Genomic DNA, 18,943 nt, shown 5'->3' with positions numbered 1-18,943 from the left:
TAGGAATACTCATCCGATAGAGTAATAATACTTCCCTCCTATAGGAGAATACTACAAGACACTATATTAAAGGAAGACATTTCACTTTCCTTTGATACTAGACATCTTCTATCTTGTCTGAATTTCAAGTGTACTGATGCCGATTTTCTTCATTGCAATTGCATGCTGCCCTCTAGTGTTCGTCTATATTATTACACCCTGTTGTAATAGGTTGAAGATGGAGGGGAGGGAGGTCTGGGGGAAAGTAAATGTATAGGGCATGGGATAGAACTGTCGAAAGCACGCAAACAATAGCCACTTAAATGGTGAAACATAATCAATGGTCCAATTTTTTCTGTAACAATAAAAAATGTTCTTGTTTTGGGTCGGAATAACGACAGCTAATATTTATTTATCATGTGCCAGGCACAATGCTAAGAGCATTGCAGGTATTAAATCATTTAACCCAATAGAAGAAATAAGACGTAGTGTTTCATAGATCACTAGGGTGATTATAGTTTAGAATAACCTATTGTATATTTCAAAATAGCTAAGAGAATAATTCAAATGTTTCCAGCAAAAAGGAAGGACAAGTATTTAAGGTGGTGGCTGTCCCAATTACACTGATTTGTTTTTAACAAGTTAGATAAATATATTAAATTATCATATATACCCCCAAAACACATATATCTATTATGTATCAATAAAAAATAAAATTCAAAAAAATTTCATCCAACAATCCAAAGAGGGAAGAACTATTAGCTGCTCTGCGCATGTGCAGTGCTTCAATGTCACATCAAAACAAAGCAAAATCAGGGAAGAGAGTGGTTAACGGGCTACAGAGCAACATGCCTAAGTTTTGTTGTGACTTCTGCAATACATACCTCACCCATGACTCTCCATCTGTGAGAACCTACCATTGCAGTGGAAGGAAACACAAAGAGAATGTGAAAGACTACTACCAGAAATGGATAGAAGAGCAGGCTCGGAGCCTGGCTGACAGAACAAAGACTGCATCTCAACAAGGAAGAACACCTCCTACTCTGTTCTCTGTTCCTCCTCCTGCAGGAGCGATGATCCAACCTCCCCCCAGTCTCTTCCTGTTCCTCACCAGGTATGATGCCAGCACCCCAGCTGGGGGGCCCTCCCATGATGCCAATGATGGCCCCCCCTCCTCTCCTGGATGATGCCAATGGGATGTGCTCCTGGAATGAGGCTGCCCATTGGAGGTGATATCATTTGGCTCTGTGTCCCCACTCAGATCTCACCTTGAGTTGTAATAATCTTCACATGACATGGGAGGGACAAGGTGGGAGGTAATTGAATCATGGGGGTGGGTTTTTCTCATGCTGTTCTTGTGATAGTGAATAAGTCTCATGAGATCTGATGGTTTTATAAAGGGGACTTCCCCTGCACATGCTCTCTTGCCTGCTGCCATGTAAGATGTCCCTTTGCTCTTCCTTTGTCTTCCGCCATGATTGTGAGGCCTCCTTAGCCATGTGGAACTGTGAGTCCATTAAACCTCTTTCCTTTATAAATTATCCAGTCTCAAGTTGTCTTTATTTGCAGCATGAGAACAAACTAACACAGGAGGCCACATGCCAATGATGCCTGGGCCCCCAGTGATTAGTCCTCCCACCCTCCCACAATGGTGCCCACTTGGACCCAAATGACTCGACCAGACAGTTAAGAGTAGACGGGAGGCCTCTTTAGATCAGTTTTATATTACTTGTTCTGCTTCACAAGGAGATCATGGTGCTGTGACTCTGGGTATTTTCTTAATAGCATGACAAAGAAGACTTGCTCCTCCTTCCTATCAAAGAGAGAATAGTATTAGAGGGGAGAAGTGGGACCAGAAAAAGTGCAGTTTTCATTTGTATTGTGAAATGTGAAAATAAAATTATCGACTCTATCAGTTAAAAAAAAGAAAAGCAAAATCAAGGGGCATATGATGGACAGAGAAAAGAATATCAGAATGAAGATACACGCAGATGGCAGGGTCAGTGCTCTATACTGCTGTTACATTAACTGTTGTTAATAATATCTGGGTGGGGAGCTTTCAATTTACCCTCAAAAGTAAACCATTTCCTTTCCTTTTTAAAAAACAACTTTTTTAGGATATAGTTCACATACCATACAATTCACCCACTTGAAGTGTACCATTCAGTGGTGTTTAGTATGTTCACAGAGATGTGTAAGAACACCACAATCAATTCTAGATCATGTTCATCACCCCTAAAAGAAATCACACACCCATCAGCAGTCACCGCCCATTTCCCCAAACTCCACTGATTCTAGAAAATCATGACTCTACTTTCTTTACAGACTTGCCTGTTTTGCCTATTGTATATTTCATACAAATAGGATCACACAATACATACATGGTCCTTTGTGACTGGCTGCTTTTCTTTAACATAATGTTTTCAAGGTTCATCCACGTTGTAGCATATATAAGTAATTCATTTATTTTTATCACCAAGTAATATTCCATTGTAAGGACACACTACATTTTAATTATCCATTTATCAGTGTCTGAACTTTAGTAATTTCCTCAGAAGACATAATTTTTTTTTATTTTTTTAATTTTTTTTGAGATGGAGTTTCACTCTTGTTGCCCAGGCTGGAGTTCAATGGCGAGATCTCGGCTCACCACAACCTCTGCCTTTCGGGTTCAAGCGATTCTTCTGCCTCCACTTCCCGAGTAGCTGGGACTACAGGAATGCACCACCATGCCCGGCTAATTTTGTATTTTTAGTAGAGACGGGGGTTTCTCCATGTTAGTCAGACTGGTCTCGAACTCCCAACATCAGCTGATCCACCCACCTCAGCCTCCCAAAGTGCTGGGATTACAGGCATGAGCCACCAAGCCTGGCCTGACATAATCACTTTCAAATTGATCTGTCCTTGTTTTTAATTCCATTCTATAGCTAATACAGGAATTTGGTTACTTAAAAAATTCAGTCTCTTAAAATTAAAAAAGGGGGCCGGGAGCGGTGGCACACGCCTGTAATCTCAGCACTTTGGAAGGCCGAGGCAGGTGGATCATGAGGTCAGGAGATTGAGACCATCCTGGCTAACATGGTGAAACCCCGTCTGTACTAAATATACAAAAAACTTAGCCGGGCGTGGTGGCGGGCGCCTGTAGTCCCAGCTACTCGAGAGGCTGAGGCAGGAGAATGGCATGAAGCCAGGAGGCAGAGCTTGCAGTGAGCCGAGATCGCGCCACTGCACTCCAGGCTGGGTGACAGAGCGAGACTCCGTCTCGAAAAAAATAATAATAATTTAAAAAGGGAATCAATTAAACAAATTATGCTCTATCTTGTCCTGAAGAACCAAGACCTACCTATATTCATAAAATTCTCATTAAAGTATGAATTAAAAGCTATAAAAATAATATGCTGCACACATCTTTCTGAAGTAAGCACACAGTGAAATCTGCTAATCAGTGATTCTTCAAGTGAGGAGCTTTAACTGGCTTTGCAGGATATTCTATTGGGATTAACAAGGGAGAAAGAAAGCAGGTATTAAGAAATCAAGAAGCGAAGTGATTATGTTCATCCATGTTAAGGAGTTTACCTAGACTTCAATGACCCCCTCAATAATACAGTGGTGAAGGATTCTAGAATCCCACAGCTGAAAGTGTAGAATTCGATTATATTATTGTTATACACATTCCTTTTCATCAACTCGTAGAACCAAATCCAATACAAGCTAATTGAGCACAAGATACGGTGTTCTTAAAGTTTGATCCCTGAAGCAGTTGTATCAGCATCATTTGGAAAATTGTTAGAAATAAAAATTTTCAGGCCGGGCGCGGTGGTTCATGCCTGTAATCCCAGCACTTTGGGAGGCTGAGGTGGGCGGATCACGAGGTCAGGAGATCGAGACCATCCTGGCTAACATGGTGAAACCCCGTCTGTACTAAAAATACAAAAAAAAAAAATTAGCCAGGTGTGGTGGCGTGTGCCTGTAGTCCCAGCTACTTGGGAGGCTGAGGCAGGAGAATGGCATGAACCAGGGAGGCGGAGCTTGCAGTGAGCCGAGATCGCACCACTGCTTTCCAGCCTGGGCAGCAGAGCAAGACTCCGTCTAAAAAAAAAAAAAAAAGAAAAAGAAATAAAAATTCTCAGATCTGTCCCAGACCTACTGAATCAAAAATCCAGGGGAGCCCAGGTGCAGTGACTCACACCTGTAATCCAGCACATTGAAGGCCACGACAGGAGAATCAGTTGAGGCCAACAGTTTGAGGCTAACCTGGGCAACAACATAGGAAGACCCCATCTCTCAAAAAAAAAAAAAAAAAAAAAAATTAGCCAGGCATGGTGGTATGCACCTGTAGTCCTAGCTACTCAGGAGACTGAGGTAGGAGAATCACTTGAGCCCAGGAGTTCAAGGTTATAGTGAGCTATGAAAGTGCCACTGCACTCCAGCATGGGCAACGGAGCAAGACCCAGTCTCAAAAAAAAAAGTCCAGGGGGATAACACTCAGCAATCTATCTATCTATATGTGTGTGTGTGTGTGTGTGTGTGTGTGTGTGTGTGTGTGTGTGTGTATCTATCTATCTATATACTATATACTATCTATCTATATCTATAGATAGATAGAAAACCATACCTATCTATGGTTTTCTGTTCTTGTGTTAGTTTGCTGAGAATGATGGTTTGCAGCTTCATCCATGTCCCTGCAAAGGAGATGAACTCATCCTTTTTATGGCTGCATAGTATTCCATGGTGTATATGTGCCGCATTTTCTTTATCCAGTCTATCATTGATGGGCATTTGGGTTGGTTCCAAGTCTTTGCTATTGTGAACAGTGCTGCAATAAACATACGTGGGCATGTGTCTTTATAGCAGAATGATTTCTAATCCTTTGGATATATACCCAGTAATGGGATTGCTAGGTCAAATGGTATTTCTGATTCTAGATCCTTGAGGAATCGCCACACTGTCTTCCACAATGGTTGAACTAATTTACACTCCCACCAACAGTGTAAAAGTGTTCCTATTTCTCCACATCCTCTCCAGCATCTGTTGTTTCCTGACTTTTTAATGATCACCATTCTAACAATGGGGTTTTCTAAATATACAATCATGTCATCTGCAAACAGAGACAATTTGACTTCCTTTCTTCCTATTTTAATATCCTTTATTTCTTTCTCTTGCCTGATTGCCCTGGCCAGAACTTCCAATACTATGTTGAATAGGAGTGGTGAGAGAGGGCATCCTTGTCTTGTGCCAGTTTTCAAAGGGAATGCTTCCAGGTTTTGCCCATTCAGTATGATATTGGCTGTGGGTTTGTCATAAATAGCTCTTATTATTTTGAGATATGTTCCATCAGTACCTAGTTTATTGAGAATTTTTAGCATGAAGGGCTGTTGAATTTTGTCGAAGGCCTTTTCTGCATCTATTGAGATAATCATGTGGTTTTTGTCACTGGTTCTGTTTATGTGATGGATTACATTTATTGATTTGCATATGTTGAACCAGCCTTGCATCCCAGGGATGAAGCCAACTTGGTCATGGTGAATAAGCTTTTTGATGTGCTGCTGGATTCTGTTTACCAATAATTTTTTTGAGGATTTTCACATTGATGTTCATCAGGGATATTGGCCTAGACTTCAATGATCCCCTCAATAATACAATAGTGAAGGATTCTAGAATCCTGCAGCTGAAAATGTGGAGTTCAATTATATTATTGTTATACACATTCCTTTTCATCAACTGATGGAAGCAAATCCAATACAAGCTAATTGAGCACAAGATTCAGTGTTCTTAAAGTTTGATCCCTGAAGCCTGTTAAAGTTTTCTTTTTTTGTTGTGTCTGCCAGGTTTTGGTATCAGGATGATGCTGGCCTCATAAAATGAGTTAGGGAGGATTCTTTCTTTTTCTATTGTTTGAAATAGTTTCAGAAGGAATGGTACCAGCCCCTCTTTGTACCTCTGGTAGAATTTGGCTGTGAATCCATCTAGTCCTGGACTTTTTTTGGTTGGTAGGCTATTAATTACCACCTCAATTTCAGAACTTGTTATTGGTCTATTCAGGAATCGATTCGACTTCTTCCTGTTTTAGACTTGGGAGGGTGCATGTGTCCAAGAATGTATCCATTTCTTCTAGATTTTCTAGTTTATTTGCATAGAGGTGTTTATAGTATTCTCTGATGGTAGTTTGTATTTCTGTGGGACCAGTGGTGATATCCTCTTTATCATTTTTTATTGCGTCTATTTGATTCTTCTCTCTTTTCTTCTTTATTAGTCTGGCTAACTGTCTGTTTTGTTGATCTTTTTAAAAAACCAGCTCCTGGATTCATTGAGTTTTTGAAGGGTTTTTCATGTCTCTATCTCCTTCAGTTCTTCTCTGATCTTAGTTATTTCTTGTCTTCTGCTAGCTTTTGAATTTGTTTGCTCTTGCTTCTCTAGTTCTTTTAATTGTGATGTTACAGTGTCAATTTTAGATCTTTCCTGCTTTCTCTTGTGGGCATTTAGTGCTATAAATTTCCCTCTAAACACTGCGTTAAATGTGTCCCAGAGATTCTAGTACATTGTGTCTTCGTTCTCATTGGCTTCAAAGAACTTATTCATTTCTGCCTTAATTTCATCATTTACCCAGTAGTCATTCAGGAGCAGGTTGTTCAGTTTCCATGTAGTTGTGCAGTTTTTAGTGAGTTTCTTAATCCTGAGTTCTAATTTGACTGCACTGTGGTCTGAGAGACTGTTTGTTATGATTTCCATTCTTTTGCATTTGCTGAGGAGTGTTTTACTTCCAATTATGTGGTCAATTTTAGAATAAGTGTGATGTGGTGCTGAGAAGAATGTATATTACGTTGAGTTGGAGTGGAGAGTTCTGCAGATGTCTCTTAGGTCCAGTTGGTCCAGAGCTGAGTTCAAGTCTTGAATATTCCTTGTTAATTTTCTGTGTCGTTGATCTAATATTGACAGTGGGGTGTTGAAGTCTCCCGCTATTATTGTGTGGGAGTCTAAGTCTCTTTTTAGGTCTCTAAAAACTTGCTTTATGAATCTGGGTGCTCCTGTATTGGGTGCATATATATTTGGGATAGTTAGCTCTTCTTGTTGCATTGATCCCTTTACCATTATGTAATGCCCTTCTTTGTCTCTTTTGATCTTTGTGGGTTTAAAATTTGTTTTATCAGAGACTAGGATTGCAACTCCTGCTTTTTTTTTTTGCTTTCCATTTGCTTGGCAAATATTCCTCCATCCCTTTATTTTGAGCCTATGTGTGTCTTTGCACATGAGATGGGTCTCCTCAATGCAGCACACTGATGGGTCTTGACTCTTTATCCAATTTGCCAGTCTGTGTCTTTTAATTGGGGCACTTAGCCTGTTTACATTTAAGGTTAATATTGTTATGTGTGAATTTGATCCTGTCATTATGATGCTAGCTGGTTATTTTGACATTAGTTGATGCAGTTTCTTCATAGTGTTGATGTTCTTTACTTGGTATGTTTTTGCAGTGGCTGGTACTGGTTGTTCCTTTCCATGTTTAGTGCTTCCTTCAGGAGCTCTTGTAAGGCAGGCATGGTGGTGACAAAATCTCTCAGCATTTGCTTGTCTGTAAAGGATTTTATTTCTCCTTCACTTACGAAGCTTAGTTTGGCTGGATGTGAAATGCTGGGTTGAAAATTCTTTTCTCTAAGGATTCTTTTATTTAAGCATGTTGAATATTGGCCCCCCCTCTTCTGGGTTGTAGGATTTCTGCAGAGAGATCTGCTGTTAGTCTGATGGGCTTCCCTTTGTGGGTAACCTGACCTTTCTCTCTGGCTACCTTTAACATTTTTTCCTTCATTTCAACCTTGGTGAATCTGATGATTATGTGTCTTGGGGTTGCTCTTCTCGAGGAGTATCTTTGTGGTGTTCTCTGTATTTCCTGAATTTGATTGTTGGTCATCTTGCTAGGTTGGGGAAGTTCTCCTGGATAATATCCTGAAGAGTGTTTTCCAACTTGGTTCCATTCTCCCCCGTCACTTTCAGGTATACCAATCAATGTAGATTTGGTCTTTTCACATAGTCCTATATTTCTTGGATTTCATAGTCCCATATTCCTTTTCATTCTTTTTTCTCTAATCTTGTTTTCTCACTTGATTTCATTAAGCTGATCTTCAGTCTCTGATATCCTTTCTTCCGTTTGATCAGTCTGGCTATTGATACTTCCGTATGTTTCACGAAGTTCTCGTGCTGTGTTTTTCAGCTCCATCAGGTCATTTATGTTCTTCTCTAAACCGGTTATTCTAGTTAGCAATTCCTCTAACCTTTTTTTAAGGTTCTTAGCTTCCTTGCATTGGGTTGGAATATGCTCCTTTAGCTCGGAAGAGTTTGTTATTACCCACCTTCTGAAGCCTACTTCTGTCAATTCATCAAACTCATTCTCCATCCAGTTTTGTTCCCATGCTGGCGAGGAGTTGTGATCCTTTGGAGGAGAAGAGGCGTTCTGGGTTTTGGAATTTTCAGCCTTTTTGTGCTGGTTTCTCCCCATCTTCATGGATTTATCTACCTTTGGTCTTTGATGTTGGTGACATTTGGATGAGGTCCCTGAGTGGACATCCTTTTTGTTGATGTTGATGCTATTCCTTTCTGTTTGTTAGTTTTCCTTTTAACAGTCAGGCCCCTCTGCTGCAGGTCTGCTGGAGTTTGCTGGAGATCCACTCCAGACCCTGTTTCCCTGGATATCATCAGCGGAGGCTGCAGAACAGCAAAGATTGCTGACTGTTCCTTCCTCTGGAAGCTTCGTCCCAGAGGGACACCCGCCAGATGCCAGCCAGAGCTCTCCTGTATGAGGTGTCTGTCAGCCCCTGCTGGGAGGTGTCTACCAGTCAGGAGACACAGGGGTCAGGGAACCACTTGAGGAGGCAGTCTGACCCTTAGCAGAGCTTGAACACTGTGCTGGGAGATCAGCTGCTCTCTTCGGAGCTGTCAGGCAGGGGTGTTTAAGTCTGCTAAAGCTGTGCCCACAGCTGCCCCTTCCCCCAGGTGCTCTGTCCCAGGGAGGTGGGGGTTTTATCTATAAGTACCTGACTGGGGCTGCTGCCTTTTTTTCAGAGATGCCCTGCCCAGAGAAGAGGAATCTAGAGAGGCAGCCTGGCTACAGCGGCATTGCTGAGCTGCAGTGGGCTCCACCCTGTCCAAATTTCCTGGTGGCTTTGTTTACACTGTGAGGGGAAAATCGCCTACTCAAGCCTCAGTAATGGTGGACGCTCCTCCCCTCACCAAGCTCCAGCGTCCCAGGTTGACTTCAGACTGTTGTGCTGGCAGCAAGAATTTCAAGCCAGTGGATCTTAGCTTGCTGGGCTCTGTGGGGGTGGGATCCGCTGAGCTAGTCCACTTGGCTCCACGGCTTCAGCCCCCTGTCCAGGGGAGTGAACGGTTCTCTCTTGCTGGCGTTCCAGGCGCCACTGGGGTATGAAAAAAAAAAAAAACTCTTGCAGCTAGCTCAGTGTCTGCCCAAATGACCGCCTAGTTTTATGCTTGAAACCCAGGGCTCTGGTGGCCTAGGCACTGGAGGGAATCTCCTGCTGTGCGGGTTGCGAGGATCACGGGAAAAGCATAGAATCTGGGCCAGAGTGCACCGTTCCTCACAGCACAGTCCCTCACAGCTTCCCTTGGCTAGGGGAGGGAGTTCCCTGACCCCTTATACTTCTCGGGTGAGGCAATGCCCCACCCTGCTTCAGCTTGCCCTCCGTGGGCTGCACCCACTGTTTAACCAGTCTCAATGAGATGAACTGGGTACCTCAGTTGGAAATGCAGAAATCACCCACCTTCTGTGTTGATCTCCCTTGGAGCTGCAGACTGGAGCTGTTCCTATTCAGCCATCTTGCCAGCAATCATTTTTATTTTTTTATTTTTTTATTTTTTTGTGTGTGATGGAGTCTTGCTCTGTCAGGTAGGCTGCAATGCAGTGGCGCAATCTCAGCTCAGTGCAACCTCTGCCTCCCAAGTTCAAGTAATTCTTCTGCCTCAGCCTCCCAAGTAGCTGGGACTACAAGTGCATGCTGCCACGCCCAGCTAATTGTTTTTTAATTTTAGTAGATACAGGGTTTCACTGTATTGCCCAGGCTGGTCGCAAACTCTGAACTCAGGCAATCCACTTGCCTCGGCCTCCCAAAGTGCTGGGTTTACAGGCGTGAGCCACTGCGCCCGGCCAGCAATCTGTATTTTAATAAACCTTCCACATAATTCTGATGCATGCTCTAGTTTGACAGCCACCACTTGAATTCATCCTCCCTTAACACACAGAAGTATCAGGTGTCCCTCCTCATGTATGAAGCCATATTGATGTCTCTCCTGGGCTGGGCTTGTCCCATTAGCCCATTGTGGGAATTAGATGTAATTCTCTACCTCTCTTAACCAGGGTCCATGATGGAGACTGCAAATTGTTCCCCAGGGTCTATTCTACTCTTCTTTCTACCATTACAGTCACTGGCCACCCCTACACGCTGTCACAACTTTTAGCAAGTCATACAGTTTCCCAGCAAGAAGTGACATGTCCAATCCTCTCTGGCCTCTAGCTATGGCTATGCAAATAATTGGTTTGGACCAAGAATGTGTGAATGGAAGTGATGCATTCAACTTCCAGATTATATTCTTAAAAACACACCAGCAAGCCAGCAAAAATCTGGCTGCCCTCCTCTTCCTCTTTCCTTCCCAACTGGAATATTGATATGGTATTTAGTGTGAGGGTGAGAACCTCATCTTAGGGGATGGTGGTGCAACAAGATAGATGAAACCTAAGTCCCTGGATGCTTGTAGATCAGAGCTGCCCCAATAACATAAACTATCTTCTTCTGGACTCCTATGGGAGAGAAATCAATGCACTGCAATCTTGTTGGAACTAATGTATTTTTCTTTGTTACAACAATCTAGCCTATACCTTCTTTAGAAGATATCTTCTTTATAAGATGAAGGTTCCTTCCTAGAACTTCAACCCTATATCCTTTCCTAAGGTTGAGATTTCATGCACTCATTCCCATAAACCTACCTGTCTTAGTCCATTTGTGCTTCGAAAACAAAATACCACAGACTGGGTAATTTATAAACAACAGAAACGTTACACAGTTCTGAGGACTGGGAAGTCCAAGACCAAGGTGCCAGCAGGTTTAGTGCCTGATGAGGGCCCAGTCTCTCTGCTACCAAGATGGTGCCTTGTTGCTGTGTCCAGAGGTGACAAACACTGTGTCCTCTCACGGCAGATGTGTAAAAGAGATGCTAGTTCTCTCAAGCCCTTTTGTAAGGTCATTAATCCCATTCCTGAGGGCTCTGCCCGCATGACTGAATCACTCCCTAAAGGCCTCCATCTCTTAATACTCTCACATTGATGATTAAGTTTCAACACATGAACTCTGCGGCACATTCAGACCACAGCATCACCTTTTATATATTTCCCCATCAAAGACAGTTGCCACTTCTACTTCCAGTAATGATGAGCTATGTAAGTCTGACTAATTTTCCCACCGAGGACATCTACACAAGCCAGACAAATGTATTTGGTGAAAACTCATAAAGGCACAGAAGAACTAGCAAGGCACTTTAAAATAACTAGGCTAAGATAATAAAGAAGAGGAGAATCCAGAGAGGTGTTTTGGGCTTGCTTTTTCCCTGAAGCATTTGCCAATTCTAGAACAGGTAACTGAGAGTCTGAATAAGATTTCTGATGATCTTGACTGGCTAAGAAAATGGAAAAATGAGAGTCAAAGCCAACCAAGGGTGGAAGAGAGGTGCTGGTAACTCCCCACTTGAGACTGGGGTTCTGAAGGGCTGCATTTTAAGCATATTTTAAGCATAAAGGCTAAGTAGAAATAGAATATCCTTGTAGGGACACAGTCTAGTTTTGAATCATGGTAATCACTGAAATTGGATTAAGATGATCCTGGATTATGAGGCCTCCTAGGTGCCTTCCTAAAGCAAATATAATTCCTTCCAGAGGAACTTAATCCTGAACCTCAAATTTTTCCACCATTTTTTTTTCAAATAACATCTGGCATAGGATAAAAAATAACCAAGTATTTAAGGAGACAAGACTACATGAATAGTAATAACAATAACAAAATATTAAGAGCAAGGATAAAGTGGATGTCACTGCTAATTAAGAGAGAGAAATGGGCACTCAGAAATCACCTTCTGAAAAGAGCTTGTCGGGAGAAGAGAATATGATGTTTAGAAAGATGCCCCTCATAGCTAATGCAACCAGGCACTTTTCTTTTTTTCTGTTGCCCAGGCTGGAGTGCAGGGGTGCAATCACAGCTCACTGCAGCCTCAACCTCCTGGGCTCAAACGATTCTCCCACCTTGGCCTCCCAAAGTGCTAGGATTACAGGTGTGAGCCACCGCACCCAGCTTTAGGAACATTTTTAATTAGCCATCATCAAGGCTACAGTTCTTTAAAGTTGTTCTTCCACCATGAATCAGAACAATGCTTAACTAAGGCATTCTGAAGAGATACTGTGCTTTCTTCATGGATGTGCTAGGGAGCTATCTATAGCCCATTCAAAATATTCTATATGCAAATAAGAAGTTTAAGCTGGACAAAAATTCACTTTCCTGCCTTTCTCAAAGTGGTGGTATTCATGGCAGTCTTTGAGGGAAAATGGAAAACAGAAAAGGAAACAAAAAGAACAAAGCTGGAGGCATCACACTACCTGACTTCAAAATATACTACAAAGCTGTAGTAACTAAAACAACATGATACTGACAAAAAACCAGACACACAGACCAATGGGACAGAACGGAGAACACAAAAATAAATTCACATACTTAGAGCCAACTGATTTTCGACAAAGGTTCCAAGAACACACAATGGAGAAAAGACAGTCTCATCAATACATAGTGCTGGAAACTGGATATCCACATGCAGAAGAATAAAGCTAGATCCCTATCTTTTACCATATATAAAAATCAAATCAAAATGGATTAAAGACTTAAGTGTAAGACCTGAAACAATAAAACTAGTGGAAGAAAACACAAGGGAAATGCTTCATGACATTGTTCTGAGCAAGGATTTTTTAAATAAGACCCCAAAAGCACAAGCAACAAAAAGAAAAATAGACAAATAGAATTATTTCAAACTAAAAAGCTTCCACACAGCAAAGGAAACAATCAATGGAGTGAAGAGACAAGTTGCAGAACAGGAGAAAATATTTGCAAATCATACATCTGACAAGGGGTTCATATTCAGAATATATGAGGAACTCAGAATACTCAAAAGCTAAATAATAATAATAATGATAATAATGTGCCAGAGTATGGTGGCTCACAGCTGTACTGCCAGAACTTTGGGAGGCCAAGGTGGGAGACTCACTTGAGGCCAGGAGTTCAAGACCAGCCTGTGCAAAATAGCAAGACTCTGTCTCTACAGAAAATTAAAAATTAGCCAGGCATGATGGTGCACACCTGTAGTCTTAGCTACTGGGGAGGCTGAGGTGGAAGAATCGCTTGAACCTAGGAGTTTGAGGCTGCAGTGAGCCATGATTGCACCACTGCACTCTAGCCTAGACAATAGAGCAAGAATCTGTCTCAAACAAAGAAAAAGTGGTGTATAGATACAATGGAATACTATTCAGCCATAAAAAGGAATGAAATCTTGTCATATACAACAATGTGGATGAACCTGGAGGATATTATGTAATGTGAAATAAGCCAGGCTATAGAAAGACAAATACCTCATGATCCTGATCATATGTGGAATCCAAAGAAGTTCACCTCATAGAAGTATTGAGTAGAACAGTGGTTACCAGAGGCTGCAGAGGGGAGGATGGAGAGAAAATAAAGAGAAATTGGTCAACGAGTACAAAGTTACAGTTAGATAGGAGGAATAAAGTCTGGTATTCTACTGCACAGTAGGCTGACTATGGTTAACAATATTACATATTTCAAAATAGCTAGAAGAGAGAATTTTGAATGTTCTCATCACAAAGAAATGATTATATAGTTTGGCTGTGTCCCCACCCAAATCTCATCTTGAATTGTAGTTCCCATAATCCCATGTCGTGGGAGAAACCCATAGAAGGTAATTGAATCATGGGGGCAATTACCCCCATGCTGCTGTTCTTATGATAGTGAGTGAGTTCTTACAAGATCCGATGGTTTTATAAGGGGCTTTCCCCACTTTTGCTCGGCACTTCTCCTTCCTGCCATCATGTGAAGAAGAATGTGTTTGCTTTCCCTTCTGCCATGATTGTAAGTCTCCTGAGGCCTAATTAAACCTTTTTCCTTTATAAGTTACCCAGCCTCAAGTATGTCTTTATTAGCAGTGTGAGAAGGAACTAATACAAACGATAAATGTAATAGATGATGGATATGCTAAATATCCTGATTTGATTTTCACACAATGTATCACATATTGAAACATCACACTGTATCCCATGAATATGTACAATTATGATGTGCCAATTAAAAACAAAATTAAAGAAAGGCAAACAAAATATCAAATGATGACAATAGGGAACAATTACATAATATTATATACTTGAGATAGGAAATTTTTTAAAAATCCATTACCTCTTGATATGGTTTGGCTCTGTTTCCTGACCCAAATCTCATCTTGAATTGTAATCCCCACATGTTGAGGGCAGGACCTGGTGGGAGGTGATCAGATCATGGGGGTAGTTTCCCTCATGCGGTTCTCGTGATAGTGAGGGAGTTCTCAATGAGATCTGATGGTTTCAAAGTGGCAGTTTCTGGCTGGGCATGGTGGCTCACACCTGTAATCCCAGCACTTTGGGAGGCCAAGGCGGGTGGATTACCTGAGGGCAGGAGATCGAGACCATCCTGACTAACATGTGAAACCTCGTCTCTACTAAAAATACAAAAAATTAGCCAGGCGTGGTGGCGGGCGCCTGTAGTCCCAGCTACTCAGGATGCTGAGGCAGGAGAATGACGTGAACCCGGGAGGCCAAGCTTGCAGTGAGCCAAGATTGCGCCACTGCACTCCAGCCTGGGCAACAGAGTGAGACCCTGTCTCCAAAAAAAAAAGAAAAAGTGGCAGTTTCCCCTGCACTCTCTCTCTCCTGCCAACAAATAAGATGTGCCTTGCTTCCCCTTCACCTTCAGCCATGATTGTAAGTTTCCTGAGGCCTCCCCAGTTATGTGGAACTGAGTCAATTAAACCTGTTTATTTTATAAATTACTCAGCCTCAGGCAATTCCTTATAGCAGTGTGAAATCGAACTAATATACCTTTGAAGCACTCAACACATTAGAAACATTTTCTAAACAGAGTTATGTGGTCCTAAAATAATAATAATAAAATACAAAATCAGTCCTCAGAAAATAGGCCAGACAGGATGACTCACACCTATAATCCCAGCACTTTGGGAGGCCAAGGTAGGAGGATTGAGTCCAGGAGTTCAAGACCAGCCTGGGCAACACATTGAGATGCCATCTTAGGGAAAAAAAAAAAAAGAAGAAGAAAATAAACAATAATTAAATTTTATCTCAAAATAGCCCCATAAATTAAGTGGAAAGGTACTGATATTTCCATTTAACACACCAAGAAACTGAGGCTCAATAACCCCAAAGTCACAGTTAGTCAGGGCTGGTGCCTGGTTCTCAAATCTCAAGTTCCTGAGTCAAGCTAGACACCAGGAATGGGGAAGGGGAAAATATAAACTGACCCAGCATCATATTATCTCTGAACGGCCAAAACAAGAGAGTGGCATCAACTCATGAGAAAATAAGGGACTGTTCTTTCCGTAGTAAGTAGATCCAAGGGAAGGAGATTCCATAAAATGTTCAAAAAAGGTCTTAAATAGAGGGTCTAAACAAGGAGTACTTAAACAAATTAATTCACCACACAATTGAGAAAATGCCAGGGCAGTCACAGAACTGAGCTACAGCAGGCACAAGCGGAGTAAGCACAAGCACTGTCACCCTTGCTGTCTGCCAGCCCCGTGTCTCATCCCCACATCCTGACTTCCAGTCTGCTCTCTGAGGACCCTGGTTGAATTTCCTAACTTCTAAGATAGCTTCCAGCATCAAACTGTTAGTATTGTCCAGAAAAGAAATGAGCTTTTTCTTATTTTCTCTTTTTAAGTTACACTTACCTTATTTGTACCTCAATATCTGTACACATAGTTCCCTGTCCTGACCCTCCTTTCCTGCCGTGAGCCTGCTGGAAAGCTTTTCACTTTCCTCTCTGGTCACCTCATTTTGCCCTTCCTTTTAAAGCAACTCAGATGTCTCCTCTCATCTGTGCTGCCTGCTCCTTTAGCCTGCAAGAACTCTACTTTCAAAAATATTCCCTAGCCAGGCACAGTAGCTCACGTCTGTAATCCTAAGAACTTTGGGAGGCCGAGATGGGAGGATCTCTTGAGCCCAGGAGCTTGAGACCGAGAGTTTGAGACCAGCCTGGGCAACATAGCAAGACGCCATCTCTACAAAAAGTAGTCCCAGATACTCGGGAGGCTGAGGCGGGAGGATCAGCTTGAGCCGGGAGGAGGAGGTTGCGGTGAGCTGAGATAGCACCACTGCACTCCAGCCTGAGCGACAGGGTAAGACCCTGTCTCAAAATAAATATAATACAGGCCAGGCACTGTGGCTCACGCCTGTAATCCCAGCACTTTGGGAGGCTGAGGCAGGCAGATCACGAGGTCAGGAGATCGAGACCATCCTGGCTAACACGGTGAAACCCCATCTCTACTGAAAATGCAAAAAATTAGCCGGGCGTGGTGGCACGTGCCTGTAGTCCCAGCTACTCGGGAGGCTGAGGCAGGAGAATTGCTTGAACCCGGGAGGCTGAGGTTGCAGTGAGCCGATATCGTGCCACTGCACTCCAGCCTGGGCGACAGAGCGAGACTCCGTCCCAAAATAAATATAATATAATATAATATATAAAATTGGCCAGGCGTGGTGGCACACATTTGTTGTCCTTGCAACTTGGGAGACCGAGGTGGGAGGATCACTGGAGTCCAAGAGTTCAGGGCTGAAGTGAACCATGATGCCGCCACTGCACTCCAGCCTGGGTGACAGAGTGACATCCTGTCTCTCAAAAATAAAAAATGCATATATTTTACAAAAATTTAAGTAAATACAAAGTCCCAGAAGGACGCAGGTGGTACCTAGGTGGCCAGATGCTTCAGGACTTTTCTACTCCAGGATGGATAGATGGGCCAAGTAAGAAGCAGGACCCAGATCACAGCAAGGAGCAAAATTTATGGGACGCTAAAAATGTCGCCAATCAAGATTAATTAATATTAATCTAACAATATTTAAGACAACTAACATTTAAGGCAATTTTAATACACTTATTAATATTTAAAGCAATTTAAAAAATATCCGCAAACGAGGGCCCAAGGGCTGGCGCCTGATTTTGTAAATAAAGTTTCACTGGAAGTTCCAGCAAGCATCTGTCTACTCAATAACCAGACTCCAGCATCCGCAATACCAAATGGCACCGTGTGTGTCCGTCGCTAGAAGCCACTTCCTCCACCCAAGTTAAAAAAAAAAAAAAAAAAAAAAAAAAAGCCCCAAATAAGCTGAGAGACGAAGAAAAGATCGTTTCTCCGCAGGCTGCCAGGGGTTTCAGAGACGCTGAAGAGCAGGGACAGAAAGAAGTCTGCGGTGGCCCCCACCGGCCCTCGGCACCCACATTCTATCCGGCTAACCAGCTCCTGCCGCTTTAAATCCGGGAGGCTCGGTGGCGCAGGGCAAGCAGTTGCCCCGGGAGACCAACGCACAACAGAGGCTCGCGCTCGCGAGAGCCGACCGGGGCCGCGGCCAAAGAGCTGGCTGTAATCCCGCCTCCCGCCAGCCATGGCCCACTTGCGCTCGCCTAGCGGCTTCGGAGACCCGGGGAAGAAGGACCAGAAGGAGTCAGAGGAGGAGTTAGAGGAGGAGGAGGAGGAAGAGGTGGAGGTGGAGGAGGAGGAGGAGGAAGAGGTGGAGGAGGAGGAGGAGGAGGAAGAGGTGGAGGAGGAGGTGGTGGAGGAGGAGTTGGTGGGGGAAGAGCAGGAGTTGGAGGCCCCTGAGACGTTCAGCGAAGAGTACCTCTGGAAGGTCACGGACATCGGTGACTACGACGACGACTTCCTAGACGTGCGCCCCCGCTTAGCCAGCATCGTCAGCCCTAGCCTGACCTCTACGTTCGTGCCCAGCCAGAGCGCGACCAGCACTGAAACGCCGAGCGCAAGCCCACCCTCCAGCACCTCCTCGCATAAAAGTACCGCCCCCGACCCACCCCTTCCTCGAGGGTTTCTCGTCTCCAGGGGGCACCTGGTCCACCCACTCCTGGGTGGTGCCTTCGTCGACCTGCGCGTCGTGCCTGATTTCTAAATGCATGCACCATTCCACACACCTAATCTCTCTCACGCCCTTGTCAGAGACACTGAACCCTTGGCTGAGCTGTTGTGATGAGGCACGATTTAGGATATAGGCGAAACACCATAAAAGTTGAACTTGGGCATGGCTGTATGAAGTGCTTTTTTTTTTTTAGACAAGAGTCTCGCTCTGTCGCCCAGGCTGGAGTGCAGTGGCTGCAGCCTCGACCTCCTGGGCTCAAGCCTTCCACCGCAGCCTCTCGAGTAACTGGAACTACAGGCACACGCCACCACACCCAGCTAATCTGGCGTCTCACTATGTTGCCCAGGCTGCTGGGAGTGCTCATTTTTATAACATTTTTGCGTGCATTCACACCGTGACATCTCTGTCTCTCTCTCTCTCTGTTCCCCCTCCCCTCCCTCTTCCTCCCCTCCCTCTCCCCTCCCCCTCTCTTTCTCTCTCCCTCTCTCTCTCTCTCACAGACACACACACACACACACACACTCTCATATTATTTCCAGAGAAGTGCCTTAAGGGTGCTGTACTACTAAAACAGTCCTGCAAAAAAAAAAAAAAAAAAAAAAACAAAACAAAACAAAAAAAAAACTCTCTTTTGTGTTTAACATCCTGTGCTGAAGCCACTCCAGTCACTTCCTTGAAAAAAGAAGCAGAGAAGTCTTCTAGAGTAGGCTTCTCAAGCTCTAGTAT

At 43.3% G+C, this 18,943-nt stretch overlaps 1 protein-coding gene and 1 long non-coding RNA gene across 6 annotated transcripts in view; one reads left to right on the top strand and one right to left on the bottom strand.

Annotated features, from left to right (window-relative positions):
* Positions 1–373: 373 nt before the first annotated feature.
* Positions 374–18,133, bottom strand: LOC104005800 (uncharacterized). 3 transcript variants are annotated; one of them, XR_008547142.2, is made up of 4 exons: positions 17,966–18,076; positions 14,481–14,725; positions 13,643–13,720; positions 374–1,792 (listed from the first exon to the last, which is right to left on the bottom strand). It is a non-coding gene; the product is annotated as an uncharacterized LOC104005800 (long non-coding RNA). The 3 variants fall into 3 exon arrangements; XR_010155843.1 differs by having other exon boundaries at positions 1,515–1,792; positions 14,481–15,362; positions 17,966–18,133; XR_679245.4 differs by lacking the exon at positions 14,481–14,725 and having other exon boundaries at positions 17,966–18,102.
* Positions 17,636–18,943, top strand: part of ERICH6 (glutamate rich 6) — a 44,094-nt gene continuing 42,786 nt past the window's right edge. The window contains exon 1 of one of the 3 annotated variants that reach the window (XM_063807274.1): positions 17,636–17,827. Coding sequence is in view for 2 of the 3 variants with exons in the window: in XM_516818.6 (XP_516818.2) it covers positions 17,732–18,137 (406 nt within the window). In the remaining variant the exon portion in view is untranslated. Of the gene's footprint in view, positions 18,138–18,943 lie in introns of all 3 variants that reach the window. The other 2 variants (XM_516818.6, XM_063807273.1) reach the window with 2 other exon arrangements.

Source organism: Pan troglodytes, chromosome 2 (genome assembly GCF_028858775.2).
Source record: "Pan troglodytes isolate AG18354 chromosome 2, NHGRI_mPanTro3-v2.0_pri, whole genome shotgun sequence".
In the NCBI taxonomy this organism is placed as follows: Eukaryota; Metazoa; Chordata; class Mammalia; order Primates; family Hominidae; genus Pan; species Pan troglodytes.
This window is presented reverse-complemented; position numbering and strand designations above follow the sequence as displayed.